The 18,500-nt window shown below is 42.6% G+C and overlaps 1 protein-coding gene and 1 long non-coding RNA gene across 9 annotated transcripts in view; one reads left to right on the top strand and one right to left on the bottom strand.

The window, feature by feature from the left end:
• The window catches only part of LOC138359924 (uncharacterized), a 148,652-nt gene that overhangs the window by 83,862 nt on the left and 46,290 nt on the right, over positions 1–18,500 (bottom strand). The window lies entirely within an intron of this gene.
• Positions 1–18,500, top strand: part of LOC123752395 (uncharacterized) — a 74,523-nt gene that overhangs the window by 54,723 nt on the left and 1,300 nt on the right. For 4 of the 8 annotated variants that reach the window (XM_069319926.1, XM_069319925.1, XM_069319927.1 and 1 more), the window contains exons 2-5: positions 5,070–5,326; positions 5,789–5,873; positions 17,049–17,163; positions 17,954–18,060. In XM_069319926.1, the coding sequence (XP_069176027.1) occupies positions 5,223–5,326; positions 5,789–5,873; positions 17,049–17,163; positions 17,954–18,033 (384 nt within the window). In that variant the 5' untranslated portion in view covers positions 5,070–5,222 and the 3' untranslated portion in view covers positions 18,034–18,060. Of the gene's footprint in view, positions 1–3,382; positions 3,406–5,069; positions 5,327–5,788; positions 5,874–6,893; positions 6,995–14,054; positions 14,807–17,048; positions 17,164–17,953; positions 18,061–18,500 lie in introns of those variants that run through there. The other 4 variants (XR_011226173.1, XR_011226174.1, XM_069319929.1 and 1 more) reach the window with 4 other exon arrangements.

Below are 18,500 nucleotides of genomic sequence, written 5' to 3'. Positions count from 1 at the left end.
TTGGCGTCACCAGCTCTTTATTTTCGTCTAATTTCTTAATAAAAATATACTTTTTCAGATTAAAATTATGTTTTCTCGTGTTGTACATTCAGCACCAACATGAGTAAATATATCATATTTATTCATTACTAACATAAGCTTTCTGAAGCTTTGTGAAGCTTGTGTAGCCTGTGGTAATTAGACGGACTGGTATTAACTGTAAGGGATCTTTCCCATCATTTATCAAACTGTAAATTTCTAGATAACCTTCTCCCCTTAATGAAGATCTGTGGAACCAGGTGTAGCTTTTGGGATGAAGTATTAATAACAATTAAGGTTGGGAAATCTATTGCCCTTGGGGAGGATTACCTTGCCTTGCGGTTACTTTTTCTTTCGAAGGTTCCTAGGATCAATGTCCCCAGGGGGCCGGTCTGGGACCAGTCGGGTAAGTCAATCAGGCTGTTGGACGCGGCTGTGATTTGTACACATTATATTATTAAAGCATAAATAATCATCATTGAGAGTCTTAATATTAATAGTCCAAAGTAGCCCAACTTGCTTTTAAACTAACCCAAAAACTCGCAAGTAGCGAAATGAAAATTTTGGAAGCGCGGGGCTCTCAAAAGTAGCCCAATTCGCTACTTGTAGCCCAATCTGGCAACCCTACGGCCAATACACTTGCCATATACTCTCACTAAACCATTACTAATCTTCTTTTAATGTTTAATCTTCATCTCATCCTCCGCAAAACTTAAGACCTAAACAGTGGTATTCTAACCATAATTAATAATAATAACAATAATATACTTATCAAGGGGATTAAAGCTTAAATGAGTTTGTCCAAATACAATTGGGCACTCGACGCCAGTGGGATCGTGACGTCTTTACCCTCATGGCCAATTCTTGGCCCTAGTAACCCACTAAATGGGTTTATAGACTAAAATGTTAATCTAAACACAGTACCCCTCGAGTATGCTAATTTGACCCTCAAGTATGGTGATTTGACCCCCAAGCGTAGGTTGAATTAGGGGTCTCGACTTATACCTATAGTTTTTCTTAAGTTTAGTTCATTTATTATGCACCCCATACCCATCTTGTGGGCGGTAGTAAAAAGGGTTACAGAGGCACATAATGGGATAAAGACTGATGAAGATTAAGCCACCCAAGAGGTGGCACGGGCATTAATAGCCCGTAACTATGGAAAAGTGATTGATTGATGAAGATTAAGCCACCCAAAAGGTGGCACGAGCATGAATAACCCGTAAGTGGTGGCCCTTTTGAGCCATTACCAGTATCAACTCTTGATACTGGAGATCTGTGGAGGATAGAGAAGTGTGGTCTAGTTCTTTATATCCCCGTCTACTAGCATTGTTGAGTTGCTGTACTCGTTGCGTGTAATGATGTCGCACAACGTGACCCTTGTTGTGACCCAAATTTTAGATGTGAATAATTTCTCAGAGTACGATTGATTGATGATTGATGAAGATTAAGCCACCCAAAAGGTGGCACGGGCATGAATAGCCCGTAAGTGGTGGCCCTTTTAAGCCATTATCAGTATCAAGAGCTGATACTGGAGATCTGTGGAGGTGCGAATGCACCCTGCATGACGGGAGATGTCTCCCTTATGAATGTGTTAAGATGAAGATGAAGATGAGGCACGGGCATAAATAGCCCGTAAGTGGTGGCCCTTTTGAGCCATTACCAGTATCAAGAGCTGATACTGGAGATCTGTGGAGGTGCGAGTGCACCCTGCGTGACGGGAGATGTCTCCCTTGTGAATGTGTTAAGATGAAGATGAAGCCACCCAAAAGGTGGCACGGGCATAAATAGCTCGTAAGTGGTGGCCCTTTTGAGCCATTACCAGTATCAATAGATGATACTGTGGAGGTGCGACTGCACCCTGCGTGACGGGAGATGTCTCCCGGACCAAATGGACGACGTCAGAGTACGGCAACGGAAGTGTTTATATAAGCATGGATGAGTATGTATGGGTCTCTGTGTGGAAGCAAACTGGGCAACGGCATCTGAGACGCTAGATGTCAGTGAACTCTAGTGTCGCCAGTCATGGGAGCCAGCCGGCACCACCTGGGACACAGGCAGGGGGTACTTCTAGGGCACCAGTGGTGGCTGAAAACTAGAGCTGGAAGCAGTCTTGCCCGCAAGAGTAGCCGTGGGCAGCGGGCAGGCTACAACAGTCAAGGAACACGTGGACACAGTTTATCTCCTGCTCCACCACGGTACTCGCCTGCAAGGGGCACAACAGAGTACCACCAGAACCAGGGTACCGGTAGATGGTATGCCCGGGGAATGGGGTACACAAGCTGCAGGTAATGTACCCCCATCACCGGGGAAGAGAATACACTATTACCTAGTATCCCAACCCGTCCTCTACTCAAGTCCATTACATCCAGCGGTCGACCCCACAGACGCATTCATAAATTTGTACATGCTGTTCACTCAAATGGGGAATCTAATCAAATATAAATTAATATTATAATATATTAGCAGATTGTGTATATATAGGCATAGGTTAGATTAGGTGTTTAGGTTCTGTTGGCGATTATTTGTATTTGTAGTACGTGGGTGAAGCATTTACAGCGTTGTGGTTCGAACAAAATTCGTCAGTGAGGCACTTGTTCCGGAAGTGTTCGAACGAAATCAGTTGTGAGTCGTGTGTTACAGCCCGTCCTCCAAACAAAGATCCAAAAGTGATTCCATGCACCCGCCAAACCCCCTGTTTATGAATGAAAAACGGTTTACACACGACTCACAACTGATTTCGTTCGAACACTTCCGGAACAAGTGCTTTACTGACGAGTTTTGTTCGAACCACATCGCTATAAATGCTTCACCCACGTACTACATATGCAAATAATCACCAACCGAACCTTAACACCTAACCTAACCTAACCTATGCCTATATATGCACAATATGCTAATATATTTTAATATTAATTTATATTTGAGAAAATTCTTGTTCTGAATGAACAGCATGTTAAAATTTATGAATGCGTCTGTGGGGTCGACCTCTGGATGTAATGGACTTGAGTCGAGAACGGGTTGTCTGTAAACCGTTTTTCATTCATAAACAGGGGGTTTGGCGGGTGCATGGAATCACTTTTGGGTCTTTGTTTGGAGGACGGGCTGATCCCGGTAGTACAGTCGAGTTCGTTCTCGACTCACATTCGAGAATTCTGGGTTCGAATCCTTTGCCGGACCGAAATGGGTGGGTGCCTATCACCGAATGCGCCTGTTCACCTAGCAGTAAATATAGGTACTCAGGAGATGGTCAGCTTGTTGTGGGGTTGCATCCTGGGCGCGGATGCAACCGCTGTAAATCTCCTGTTGTTAGGTATAAGCCTGACATCTGACCCTAACACACTGTGGCTCAGGATGGACACGGAAGCACCTGCGTCCACCAAGGTGGTATGTATTGTGCCATGTACCGTACACACTTGGTAATTAGGTGGGAGAAACAACTTACACTGCCAGGCCAAGTGACCGCCGTCACCACACAGCTTACACACCAAACAGCCAAAGCTCAACCCCCGCAAGCACAATTAGGTGAGTACACCAAAGTCCTCAAGGAAATTGACAGGGTAGACAAGGATGGGTTATTTAACACGGGTGGCACACGCACAAGGGGACACAGGTGGAAGCTCAGTACCCAAATGAGCCACAGACACATCAGAAAGAACTTTTTCAGTGAAAGAGTAGTTAGTAAATGGAATGCACTAGGAAGTGATGTGGTGGAGGCTGACTCCATACACAGTTTCAAATGTAGATATGATAGAGCTCGAGAAGCTCAGCAATCTGTACACTAGTAGATTGACGGTTGAGAGGCGGGACCACAACCCCCGCAAGTACAACTAGGTTAGTACACACACACACACACACACACACACACACACACACACACACACACACACACACACACACACACACACACACACAGTTTGATAGTTTCACCTCATTGTGCTTCACTCACACTGTATCTTGTGCTACCCACTCGCCCAGTATTAGTACTTACGACATTCAACTTCACCAGAGTAATCAGTACCATCAGTTATTATGTTGAACTCAAATTTTGCTACAATATACCTATTAAAATCTTACCTTATGTTAGCTTAAGGACCTGCCCGAAACACTATGCGTCTTAGTGGCTTTACAAGAATGTAAGAACAATGTTATGTACTCTCACAACCCAATGCACCTTCTTGTATTTAAATAAATAAAATAAATAAATAAACATACGTTCCCTCCACCCCCCCCCCAGGCCGGTGCCACATGCAGCCAACAACAGCTGCCTGGGAGGCCAATGACCCAGATCTAAGTGCTTGAGTGACACTGAGAAGTCTAAGAAATAAAATTAACGAATTAAATGCTCTTGTCAGCACAGAAAAAAAGAATATTGCACATGCCGAAACATGGATGAATGTAGAAAATGGAGGACTATTAGCTGAACATAAAATAAATAGATTTAAACTATATCAGATATATTAGACGAGGGGGAGTAGCCATGTATGTTGGGGACAACTTGAAATGTAGTCTCAAAGAGGGAATAAAAACTGAGCCACACACAGAAACTATTTGGATAGAATTAAAAGAAAGCAAATATTATAATAGGAGTTATATATAGGCCACCAAATTTAGACAGAATGGAAGCAAAGGATCTATGGAATGAAATATCTAGAGCATCTAGATCTAACAGTATTTGTCATAGGTGACTTTAACTTTAGTGGAATAAACTGGTTGAACAAAACGGAATAGTGAAGCAGAAGATTTTCTAGAATTAATTGAAGATTGTTTTCTTACGCAACACATTAAGGAACCAACGCTGGAAAATATTTTAGATTTAGTGTTAACTAACAGGGAAACACAAATTAATGACATCGAAATAGGGAGTGAGCTAGGGAACAGTGATCAGAGAAGTCAGATTTAGCATAGAATGGAATAGACCTGTAAGAGAAAATTCTGTTAAAGTGCCAGATTTTCGAAAAGCTGATTTTAACGTTAGACGGAACGGGACGCGCCGATGCGTCCGGATAGCGCGAAAGTGTTTTAATTAACACTTTAAATTGTATTTGCAGGTGGTAAATTGTTTCGGCTGCTACAGCTCTCCAGCCCAAGTTGTTGACTGGCTAGTCTTTGACTGCCTCCCAACATGTTAGTGAGGTCCTGAGCTGATGTACCCTATGGCGAAGAGTGAGGCACTAGTTTCCTGAAGTAATGTATAGCATGAGATGGCACCCATTCTAAACAGCAGCCGGCACCAACTCTGGCCGACGTTGGAGTGGACAAGACCCAGATCCTGTGGGGAGGAAAAGTCTACACTAAACTGTAAAAGGTACAGATAATCTGACCCCCCCCCCCTTTGGCAGTTTCTCGGGTACCCCCTCTTTTCCATTTCCTTATTTTGTAAAGCTTTATCTTAAACGGCAGCAAAGCTTGGCACTCGTGGCTTTAGTAGGACTGTTCCATTGGATTGTAACTGTGGGTGGGGGATAAGCATCTCTAGTTTTGTTCTGCATTGTAGTCTCTCTTTAAACCATTTTAATGTTGCACTTAACTTATTGTTCTTGACAGTTTTGCAAACTTATAGATTTTCAGTGTGAAGAAATTGGTACCATCCTGTCTGACTTGCAATGTACCGTTTTTATTAATAGCAGTTTCATAAAGAATGACTTATTGACTGGTATTAAATATCCTCTAAAGCAGATAAAATCGGTAGTGTCCATGCCTTGGCATGATTAGTTGGGCGAATGAGTGTTGTATAACTGCTTTCTAAAGTGTAAACTTTTATTTTCAGGGTGTTGGTTTTTCTCACTGAAGCTACTACTCGTGCAATTTTGATTGGTGATTGTGACTTAGTCCTCCTCGTGATCTACGGCAAGGTAATATTTTTAGCATTTATATTATGCTGCACATGTTAAGCTTTAGTTTTAAATTAGCTTGTCTTCAAATTACATGTGTTGATGACCATTTTTGTATGGGCTTCATACCCTTCACTTTAACATGAATTAACATCCTTAAGTCAGCCCAAAAAATAGAATATATGTTTCTGCGACGTTTAGTAATTTGTAAGACCTTTTCACTATTTTTAAACTATTGATTTTTATCCATTGTAAGTTATTAAATGTGCTTTAACTTAGCAGTAGTGTGGTAGGTTTGGAAAGCTTTAAAAAAATCCATGTATCCAGAGTTGCTGGAGCTCCTATATTAGGAGCTTAATTTGCAAAGTAAATTTGCATGATAGCCTTGTTTATATAATTTTGGGGGAACCAACACTTTAAATATTTAATGGAAATGGTGACCGAATCCTACTTTAGATACCAAAAAATAACCAGAGCAAAGTGTACTTACAAAAGTAGGCAATTGTTCCATTAAATTTAGATAAAATTAATCAGTTTGGTAGTTCCAGGGAGATTTGTGTAGTCAGTCAGTCTTTACTATTGTGAAATGTAGTTTTATTAATTATGCCAATGCTACTTTTTATATTGCGAGTCTTTGCACCTGTTTCCTAAGATTGACAGCATGAGGTGAATCTTCCAGCTTCGGTCTTGGGAAGTTGTAAATAATTAGGTAATATAACTTTTATTTAAAAGAAAATGAAATTAAAGTGTAGCATAGGCTTGTATCTCCCTTGGGAGAGTTGTCAAACCCATAGATATTTCCTTGTCAAAATACTTTAAAGGTTGTAAGTTGTGCCTATTGTAATTTAGCATTAACGTATTGTCAGTCTTAAAGGGCATGACAATGATTAGGTTTATAATCTAGTATCTTGGCTTAGACAACAAAATTGATTCTACTAAATTGTATAATTATCAATTAACATTGATGCACAATGAATGTGGTACTGCAGTTTAATAATTATGGTCCACAATTTTGTTAAAAATTTGAGTGAATATTTCCAGAAAGTTGATTGTGGCCATACCTGTTGGAGTAGTAAAGACAAACGTTCAAATTGCTCTTCTTGATGTAACCCCCAAGCTGTAGGCTGCTGTTATTTTAAGAGGTAATCTTATTTTACTTATGGAAAACTGGCCACTGTAATGATTAATCTCTACTCGATATACAGGCTCAATAGTCTCTGTAGTAATCATACTCTATTGTCAATGAAGTACACAAGTCTTAGGTGATCCATTGGCTGAGGAAAATCAATTCATTTAAATAAATTTATTGAGGTAAAATCCAACAAGGGATGAGGTAGCTAAGGCAGTTCATAACTTGTCCTTACTGGTAGCTCAGTAATTTTGTTAGCTAGTATGTTGCATAATAAAAATTATATGGTTGTTAAAATGTTCGTTGCACACACCATAATGGCCGTCAGATGTTAAATGTCAGACCAAGGGGTGAGATTAATGGTAAATGTGACATTGATCAGTGCAATGTGTGACGGTAACGCGTTGGTGTTCGGCTGTTTAAGGCTAGGGGTATGGCCTCGTCACATAGTTATAAAAAAAATAGAAAAACTGGAACTTCGTCTGTGGTAAGGTAAGGAGAAGACACACAAAACACAAGTAAAACTTTAACAATGAAATTTTAATTACGTTAAATAAATCAAAACATGAAAATATGGACAAACAAATATGTATAATAAAATCAATGAATCAAAATAATAAGAATACTTAAATGACACAATGAAAGTTACGTTAAGGCAAAATAACAAGAAGTGCAACAAAAGTTTAGTGGGAGGTGCTGGAATATTGGCTTAAAGCCACCACCTCTCTCAGTACACGCTAACGTCTAGCTGGGAGGAGTGCTGGCTATGAAAGCACGGAACATTCTGAGGACTGATGTTGGGGCGACCCCAGACATCAGGTAGTATTGGGGGCGAGTGCAGGTGCAGCCAGACCGGCGACCAATCAGCGGAGCCGTAGCGATCAACGGGTAGTTTGGTGGTTGGAGTTCGAACAGGTGGCTGGTTGCATACGTTTCTGCTCACCCTGGCAAGCCTTGCTGGTGCTGGTGTTGTTGTCGTTGTTGGACATTTCTTCCATAGTCTTTTTATATAATTGTGAAGACGTAATTTTGGAGGGAAGAGCAGGCTCAATCTCTTGAAGGAGATTATCGTCACAACTCTCCCCCGAAGCCTGCGGTTCTGGAAGAAGTACGTCGTTATGTGGTGGAGTAATGGATGGAGTCGCTTCTACTTCATAAACTCTGGAGAGGGCATCGGCTATGGTGTTGTCAGAACCCTTGATATAGCGGATCTCCAGGTTGAAGTCTTGTAAATACAGAGCCCATCGTAGAAGACGCTGGTTGGTGAATTGGGCTTGATGTAGGAAGCGGAGAGGGTTGTGGTCTGAGAAGATGGTGGTAGACCTGGCGCCTTGTAGGTACGGAGCGAAGTGTTGGAGGTTCAGGACGATGGATAGTAGCTCCTTTTCAATAGTGCTGTAGTTCCTCTGGTGTGGTTTCAGTTTGTAGCTGTAGTAGCTGACAGGTAGAACCTCCTCGCCTCGTAGTTGCATCAGGACACCACCAACGCCGGTACCACTGGCGTCGACATGAAGGACGAAAGGCTTGGTGATATCTGGAGAGGCGAGAATGGGGTTAGAACAGAGGAGGAATTTGAGTTGTTCGAAAGCAACGGTTTGCTGCATGGTCCAATTATACCGTTGCTTGGGACTGGTTAATAGAATTAGAGGTGTGGCGACTGTACTGAAATTCCTCACAAACCTACGGTAGTAAGAGGCAAGACCAAGGAAGCGCAGGAGCTGCTTCCTGGTGGTAGGCTGTGGATACTGTAGGATGGCTTGAGTGTGTGAGTCTAACGGAGCTATGCTGCCACTCCCAATAACATGACCCAGATAACGCACTTTACCTTTCGCGAAAGTGGACTTGCCCAGGTTGATGGTGAGGCCGGCTGTCAGGAGCTTGGAGAACAGACGTCGCAGCTGGAGCAGATGTTCACTCCAGGAGTTGGAGGCTACGACGATATCGTCCAGGTAGGCGTATGTGTTATCCAAGCCCTGGATGACACGGTTGACAGCTCTTTGAAAGGTGGCCGGGGCATTACATAGTCCGAAAGGAAGGCGTTCATATCTGAAAAGTCCAAAAGGAGTGATGAAGGCAGATATCTCTTTAGCGCGCTCCGTTAGACACACTTGATAGTACCCCTTAAGCAAGTCCACTTGGGACAAGTACTGGGCACTACCAATGGCATCAAGGATGTCATCTATCCTTGGCAAGGGGTAAGCATCCTTGACAGTGACAGAGTTCAGTTTTCGATAGTCAGTGCACAACCGCACCTTACCTTGGGGTTTGGGCACCAAGATACAAGGTGAGGCCCAGGGGGACTCACAAGGTGTAGCCAGTCCATGATCCAAGAGGTATTGCACCTCAGCACGCATGACTTCCTTCTTGCTCGGGCTGATTCGGTAGAAGGGTTGACGAATCGGCCGGGTGTCGGGGAGCAGTTGGATGTCGTGCTGGGTAACATTACACTCTTGGGGATCATCTCTGAACAACTCTTGATGTTCTCTGAAGATCTTGACGAGAGGTGCACTATGATTATCCTGAAAGTATTTGGGAAGATCATTAAGGATTTCGGAATTAGAAAGCGCTGACTCCTTGTCAGTGCTTTCGGGAGGAGAAGCTGGGAAGGTCTCGCTGTGGATGTAGGGTTCTGTGAATGTGGAATAATTAGTCAAGACAGTGGGAGGAGTACCATTATATTGCTTCAGGAGGTTGACGTGGCACAGCTGGGTCTTCCGCCGCCTATCTGGAGTCTCTATCACATAATTATTATTATTCCTGCACTCTTTGACGCAGTAGGGTCCTGAAAATCTGTTTTGTAAAGGTGAACCTGGGATAGGGAAATAAGCAAGGACGAAGTCTCCCGGCTTGAATTTTCTTACTTTGCTGGTCTGGTCGTAATGAGTCTTCATTCTCACCTGGGCTTTCAATAGATTATCATGGGCAAAGCGGTGGACTCTCTCTAGAATGTGTTGAAGGTTTTGAAGAAACTGGGGCACATTCTGATGCTCACTGAAGGTGGCATCTCTGAGAGAGTCTTTGAAAGCCTTAAGGGGAGTACGGCACTTACGGCCGTAGAGCATCTCATAAGGAGATACTCCTAGGGACTCATTGGGGAGACTTCTGAAAATACACATTATTAGGTCAATCTGCTTATCCCAATCCTTTGAGGTTTCACTACAAAACTTTTTCAAGAGTGCTTTGATGGTCTGATGACTACGTTCAAGAGAACCCTGTGAAGCAGGATGATAGGGGCTGGACAATACCTGTTTGATGTTGAACTCCTCCAGTGTCCTTTTGAAGAGATCACTGGTGAAGTTGGTGCCACAGTCACTTTGAATCTCCCTGGGAAATCCGTATTGAGTGAAGATCTTCAATAGATGTTTGATAACCGTAGCAGCCGTGATGTTCTTCACTGGAACTGCTATGGGAAATCTGGTGGTAGGACACAGGATGGTTAGGATGTAGGCGTTACCTGAACTGGTCCGAGGTAAAGGACCAACACAGTCTATTATGAGTCTGTGGAAAGGTTCCGCAGGCACCTGTATGGGAATCAGTGGTGCTCTGGGAATGGAGACGTTCGGTTTGCCTGCCATCTGACATGTATGACACTGTTTTACGTACTGTTTGACGTTGTTTACCATACCTGGCCAGTAGTAGTCTTGACGAATCCCATGGTAAGTCTTGTTGAAGCCGTAGTGGGAGAATGCTCCATGGGCCAGGTGTAGAATAGTGGGCCGCAGGCTGGTGGGAATCACAAGTTGTTCGGTGTTGGCCCAATCGTCCTCCTCCTTCAGTTTACTGGGTCTATATCTGCGGTAGAGCAAGTCGTTCTCTAGGAAGAACCCAGGAATACTGTCGGGTTGAGTCTCAGCCTGGAAAAACAATGGTGTTAAAGTAAGATCTTCCCTCTGCAACTTACGGAACTCCAACTTGGTCAGATGCGGGGGTAGTTTCTGAGGGTCTTGAGGGACAGCGGTAGCAGTAGAGTCAGCTGGCTGTGGACGTGCGGCTTGTGCACGGGTGGTCACGAGAACCGGAGGAGAAACTTCATCACTCTCTTGAACCTCTGCTGGAACATACTCAAGAATAGGATTTATTGGCACAGAGTTACACACCTGGGGTTTGTCCATGACGATCAGGTTGGTCGGTTGCAGGTCTTCTGCCAAGTCGTTGCCTAGGAGAAGTTGCACTCCAGGCATGGGAAAAGGCTTTTCCCTGACGGCGACTTGGACTTCCCCGTTCACGTAGGGACAATCCAGGTGGACTCTGGCGAGAGGGTATGGAGTGGTAGCAGTGAGGTCAGTGATGAAGACTGTTTCCCCGGTGTAGACTATGTTGGGCACAGCCGACTTCAAGATGATCGATTGTAGAGCCGCTGTGTCCCTCAAGATCTTCAATTTGAAACGTCCCTCCGGATTTGAACCGTTGGCAGAGACAGTTCCAGTATACAGGTGGTTACTGAAAAGAGAAAGATCATTAACATCAACACCAACATTCATCACAGGCTTACCGGACTTAGGAGGAGTTGGTTTGGGTCGTTGTTGGTCAGTGGTTCCCTTGTATTGAGACTTACCACACTTGTCTATGGTATGTCCATAGAGTCTACAATACTTGCAGTGCAGTTGTGAACCAGCTTGATCGGGGCTCACCTTCTCGTAACTGTACCACGACTTCTTACTGGAGGATGGTTCAGGTGTCAGCCGGTGGATGAGGCTGTAAGTGTCAGCCGACTTAGCACACTTCAGGTAGTCGGTTTCTTCTTTATCTGCTAAGTAGAGGCGGACTGGAGGCGGCACACGTCTCAAGAATTCTTCAACAAGCATCAGGTTGACGAGTTCTGTAAAAGTAGAGACATGTGCTGCTTCCAGCCATTTCATGAAATACCTCCGTTTCGTGTTAGCAAACTCGAGGAAGGTAGTGGTACTTGCCTTCAGGTGGTCACGGAATTTCCTTCTATAACTTTCGGTGGAAAGTAGGTAGGCGTCCAACACTGCTTGTTTCAGAGTGTAGTAGTCATTCTCAGACGCCAAAGTACTGAGTGTGACTGCAGCTCTACCTGTAAGATGGACTCTGAGAAGTGTGGCCCATTGGTCGACAGGCCAACTGAGTTGATTAGCAAGGGTTTCAAAGGTGGTAAAGAACACATCAACTTCTGCTTCTACAAAGGATGGCATTAACTTACTTGCATGTGATATATTAAAACTGACGGGAAGATTGGCAGTAGCTTGCTGGCGTTGAGTGAAGTGTGAAGTTTCCAAGGCGATTTCGCGTTGACGACACTCTAGAGCCAGAGTCGCTTGTTGCTTGTCATGTTCGCGTTGTATTTCCAACTCGCGTTGTTTGGTTTCAAGCTGTAAGCGTTCCCGCTCCTGGAGTGTTTCAAGCTGTACTCTTTCACGTTCACGGAGTAATGCGACCTCGCGTTCGTGTTCTTCTCTCCTCAAAGCAGCTTCGCGTTCTCGTTCGTCTCTCCTCATAGCAGCTTCGCGTTCTTGTTCTTCCCTCCGTATGGCAGCTGTTCGTTCTTCAATCTTGGCCAGCTCTAGTTTGAGTTTCAGCGTTGCCAAATCAGTTTTATCTGCAATATAGTAAGTTTCATGAGTTTCAGAGTCTATCTTACCTTGCTCTAAATAGTAATCCAGCAACAGGTTGTGTATGTCATTTTTGTTGGCTTGATAGGGAACTTCTAGTTGATACTCATGTGCAAGAGTTTGTAGTTCAGTCCTCTTGGCACGACTTAAAGTCCCTATTTCACCTGCTGGATTTGCACGGAAAGTTTGGAGACGAAACATGGTGAAATTAGCAAATAAAGGTACACGAATGTTCAATAATGAAATGTCAGAAACAGGACAACGTGGCAACTGGTACCTATCCTGTGTGATCTTTAACAATTAACGTTAAGTGAAAGATATTAAATGATTAAATTAAATCAAGGGCGCAGGAAATCTTGTACCCGGTACTCATGTAAGAGAATAAGGGCAAGAAAATCCTACTAACAAATGAAACAAAGTTTCGAAAACAAATGAAACAGTTAAATGCTTCAAAAGTAAAATTGGTAGTCCAAGAATGTAGGCATACCTTGCCAAGTCTCTATAGGACATAAAGCAAGTTTTTCCCACTGAATTTAATATGATACTTACAGAATTAGCGAACTTTTGTGCTCTGAAAAAATAAGCTAATTCCCTACCGTTGTATGTATCATCATCTCTGACTGACGTGTAGGGGTGCGAGGTGTCAACTGGTGACGAGAACTGCTGCTGAGGTCCCAATTCAGCAACTAAAGTTCGAGCTAGAGGAACTATGGCCCTCTTTGTCCTCCTACAGTCAGATTGCAGAAGATTGGGTACTCTTGACCCGGGGCAGACCACAGTACCAGGGTACCAATATGATGATCTGTCAGAATGAGAAATATTCAAGGGACATAGATGGTAAATACGAGTAATAACATGGAGGGAGAGATGACCAATTAAGAGTATGACTGAGGCCTACAGTCACCACGTAATCCAAAGTTGTCTCACCTTCACTATATGTTACTCTCGTAATGCACAATACACCGCACCTTATAAAAAATGAAATTGAATGAAAAATAGTAAAGCTACGTTAACAGAGTTAAATACGCTTACCATAAATTACCACTTGGCACCAGTACCTGAGTGAAGCTCCTAGGACAGGCCCCCATATAACTTGTGACGGTAACGCGTTGGTGTTCGTTAGCTAGTTAGCTAATTTTGTTAGCTAGTATGTTGCATAATAAAAATTATATGGTTGTTAAAATGTTCGTTGCACACACCATAATGGCCGTCAGATGTTAAATGTCAGACCAAGGGGTGAGATTAATGGTAAATGTGACATTGATCAGTGCAATGTTACTAGATTCTTGAAACTTTCCCATGCATGGTCAAATTTATTATGTAATTATTTTAATTTGTATCTATTGGTTTGGTGTGCAAATGTTATTGTAAGTTTCATAAACTTTCTAATGTGACTTGTTATACTGAGAGCACTTTATGAATATTAAAGTACCGAAGTTCATAATTTGTAAGCTTAATAGTAACAAAGTATACTAAAATGTATTTATTTTCTCTTGACAGGTGGAGACGCATTATCTGAAATGGCTGTTGCAATGTATTGAAATTAAATTTTATTAAAAACTCTGGGTTAGTTGAAGTCACTTATTGTAAATAGTGATATTGTGGTGTTTTAGAGTAGTTTCTCTAATTTTATTGAAACGAGCTTTTTCAGTGTTTTGGAATGTTTAATAAGGTTCTTGGCACCATCTGTGTCTTGACTACAAATTTACTTGTTACTAGATTATAAATATATTGGTGTTCTGGCCAGTTTACCTTGTTTGAGCAACAAGGTGATGCAAGGCAGTTTTTTTCCCAACTTGGCTGTAGTTGTTAAAGCCAAACGTAACTTAGAAACGTTGGTTGCAAGTTTGTAGTGTGGTGCATGGGATTGAAGGAATAATCACCGCTCCACATTGATAAGATAGATTCCTGTTGCATTGAAGTCGGCAAGTTGAATAAATGTTTTGGAAAATATTGTAGTTATAATATTGTACAACATTGTGTTAATTAGAATAATGATCATAACTTGGTGAAAGGGTGGTTATTATATTGGTTTTCAATTTTATAATTACTTTATTATAGCAAATGTTTGTATTTGAAGGTAGTTAAAATCTAATTTATATATTACCTGTTGGTAATATAGTCGCCAACATCAAACTTAAAGTATACAAGGCATTATAGTAAGTCTTTACCAAAGTTCATGTATATTAGGATACTTAATGTAGGTGTACATAAGCTAAAAGTTGAAAAAATAACGTTAATAGAACACAATTGTATAGATTATCATTGCCCATACTGTAGATATTAGTGATAAGGTTTCTACTAAATGAGTTCCATCTCCCTTTCTGGCTGTCGTTGTCGTGACGTAAAGTAGAGGGTGGGGGGTGGGGGAGGGGGGGTTAAACGCACAACTGTCAGATTAGTTTGACTTCACATCTGCAAGGTGACAATCTTTCATAATTTCACATTCAATGATCTTGTAATATCGACACATTGGTTTTTAAAAACAAACCTCACTTTTGATAGTATCACCTTTTGATAGTAAGACCCTTCAGCCACCTATCATTCTTGCTGGTGCCAGATGCCCTGTTCAAGAGTACATCCCCCCTCTCACTCATTGTAATAAGTGAGGCAAGTTCGAGCACGGTGCCCTCAAATGCACAAGTCTTCGTTTCTCTCTGCCCCATGTGTGGGGACGATAGCCACTCTAAGACGATTGCTCATATCCCCCGGGCTCGCTACCTGAATTGCGGCGAGGCCCACCCTACATTCTCTCGCAGGTGTATCGACTCAAAGCTTGAAGTAGTCCTTAACTTGAAACACCAGGATCATTTGACTTTTCCCGAGGCAAGACACGGTTTGCAGTGTCCACTTCTTCACTGGCGTATCTTATGCTCGCACGTTGTTCTACCTCTCGTCCTTCCCACCTTTGTCCCACAACCATTTCTAGGGCTTGGACCCGAACATGCCCACCACCTTCCCTGTTCCTTTACGTCCTGGGTCGGAAGGTATCTCTCGTGAATCTCCTTCTGGATTCCCTCCCCCCCCTTTCCTTTTCCTACCCTGTCTGCCAAGTCATTTCGTTTTCCCCGATCCTTCCTGTCCCTCCCCACTACCTCTTGGCCCTCCACGTCGCCTGTCTGTCCAGGCTGATGTCCATCATCCTCCCAGCAATCTTGATGTTGTTCACTCCCATTCTTCACTTAAGACCCTAGTCAGTCGGCCAGTACGATGTTACTGGAACACCTGTCCGTCAGAAACGTAAGCCTGGCTCCTCTCCATCCTCCTCCTCCTGCGGGTAAGAAAAGAGACGGCATTCCTTTCTTCCTCGCCCTCTAACTATTGCTTACTCCCCATTTTATTGGTTGGGGCCCCCTGTCCCTAATGTGGAAGTTTCTTTTGGCCCAATTCCCTCTTGGTTGCTGACCTAGAGTTTCTACCCCCTATCCTCCTGGCCTTGACAGCCCCTCCCCCCCCTCCCTGAACCCTGTCAATCTGCCTCTGGTGTCCTGCTCTTTTTTTCCCTCCATTCTTACTAAGTTAACCCATGGCCCGCTAAACCTTATTCTGATCTTTAGCTTTTTTAACATGCTGTGTTATTTACCTTTGTTTCTTTGTTCTGTTGCTGTCCTTTTATTTTTTTGATGTCAATTCTTCAATGGAATATTCATGGGTTTTATGCTAACTCTCATGAACTCCAATTTCTGTTTAGGTTTCACCACTTTGTCTCTGGGAGCCGATGCTTGGTGCTCGTCGTGATAACTGTCGTGGTTATTCCTTTATTCCCCTTCCCCCCCCCCCTTGATCTTGCTGGGGCCCTTAACTATATTGGTCTCTTGATTCGTACTGATAATCTCTTTTTCCTACTGTTTCCATGTGCTATCCATTATTTTGCTGGCCATGTTTTTGAGTAAAATGTAGTCTGTTAAATTTTTCCCCCAAATGTCCCTCTTTCCCTTCCTGATGTCAGGAACCTCCTGGACTCCTTAACAGAGCTGGTGTTCCTGTTGGGTTATTTAAACTGTCGACATACCCTTTGGGGTGATGTTGACACACCCGAGGCGGCCTTCTCGAACCATTCGTTCTCTTCCCTGAATTCTGGTGAGCCCACCCCATGTGGACTGTGAGTCTCACTTTCCTGTCTTGATCTTTCTCTGATCGTCTCTGTACTTGGATATCTCGTGGAGGGTTCATAACCTCTATAAGTGACCATTTCACCATCCTTGTTTTCCCTTGTCTTTTCACCCTCCCCTCTCCTTCCCTAGGTGGCAGTTTGCCAAAGCTGATTAGAACCTATTCACCCTCCGTGCTACTGTGACCTCTCCTTACTACCTCTTCCTTGCACCCTCCTCGTTTTCATTAGTCTTCGATGTTACCCTCTATTCCTTGCTCTTCCTCCCAGGGCACACGGAAGTGCGTTCCCGGGACTGCGGGTTGCTAGGGTTGTCGGCTGTAAGTGTGCAGGCTGGAAAAGACTGACGCTGGCAGATGGCTGATTCTTATATTTTGTTTCAGAAAGTGCAGTGGCCTGCTGGACCACCTGGACAGCGAGGCGCGAGAGTTGGAAGTGTTTCCACCATTACGTCAGATACTCCTCTGCCGCAGATTTGGAAGATTTGCAATATTGTGGGTAAGCTCATTCCCTATGACTAGCAGGTTCTTCACCTCTGTGGTACTCTGGTGGTGGAGCCAGTGCAGGTCACAACCGAACTGGGTTCTCACTTGTTAGCTGTGGTTCTAATCTTCAATTTTTCCTTAAAGACGTTCTTGAATCTCGTGCCTTAAACTTCCACACTCGGTGGTACTACATAGCCTTCCCGGTTTGGTGGGTTTTATAAATTTGTACTAAATGAGGTTTAAGTTCTTTACAAGTGGCAAATACATTTAGATCTGTGTACAGTTTGCTTATCTATTTAAAATTAAATCCCATTTGATCCGCAAGGAAGCAAGAGTGATTTGGCATGAATCCTGGGCGAGTAACTGTATCATCTGTTTAATGGTGTAAAATTGGTACCTAGTTAAATTTTTAGTGTTCTGGGGTAACATGGAATAAAGTTATTGGCCTAAATGGTACGCATGCTTGTGGCTGTACAAGAATGAAAGATCTGTCGTATTGTTTTTTTTGACATAAATAGCAACAACTCTTGAGTTTGCTTGGCATGTTTCAAATACATGTTACCAAAGATATATGGGGGAGGGGAATCGTAAACTATAAATTTGAAATACAAATTTTGTAGCATATAAACCTTAAATGTGGGCTTCAAAGTGCTTTATCTTCTAATTTATAAATTAGATATGGTGGGGGGGGGGGAAGTAGATAATTTGTTAGTGTAACTTTAAAATGACAAATATTTTAAAGTTAAACAAAATGAAATTGCTATGCAAAACCTTATTAACCATATTTAATGTTCCATTGACAGGTTGTAGAAGGTCCTTCCAACATAACTTCAGGAACAGTTGCAGAACAATCACTGGAAGTGTTAAATGCTACAGAAAGTAGCATAGTTGTCAGAATTAGAGGGCCAAAGTAAGTTTATTTAGTTTAATAGGTAAAATGTGTTTACATAATTTTTACCTAAATATTTAATGAAATTGTGAAGGGACCTTGAAATTGGGTAAATTGAAACTAGTTTAAGGCCTTGACTAGTGGGTACTATATCCTAAAGTTAATTCTTGCAAGAATTGTGCTTTGAATAGAATAAATGGGACTTTAAATTTGTGAATGTAAAGTTGGGCACTAACTGTTAAACGGCATAAATTTGCAAGTTAAAGATTTTATGAAATGTTTTATTTAAATCTTAATTTGTTTACTTAACTTCTGGTGTTAAGTTGGTTGCATGGTTCTTACTTATTTGGCTAGAAATTATTCATTTATAAATAACACAAATCACAATGTGATATTTCTAATGCACAAGGGCTGTGATGAGGGGTTCAAACTTATGTCGGAGGATCCCAGATGTGCTTTAA

The sequence above is a fragment of the Procambarus clarkii genome, chromosome 94 (assembly GCF_040958095.1).
Source record: "Procambarus clarkii isolate CNS0578487 chromosome 94, FALCON_Pclarkii_2.0, whole genome shotgun sequence".
In the NCBI taxonomy this organism is placed as follows: Eukaryota; Metazoa; Arthropoda; class Malacostraca; order Decapoda; family Cambaridae; genus Procambarus; species Procambarus clarkii.
The sequence above is the reverse complement of the archived record's forward strand: the minus strand, read 5'-3'. Positions and strand labels throughout refer to the sequence as shown.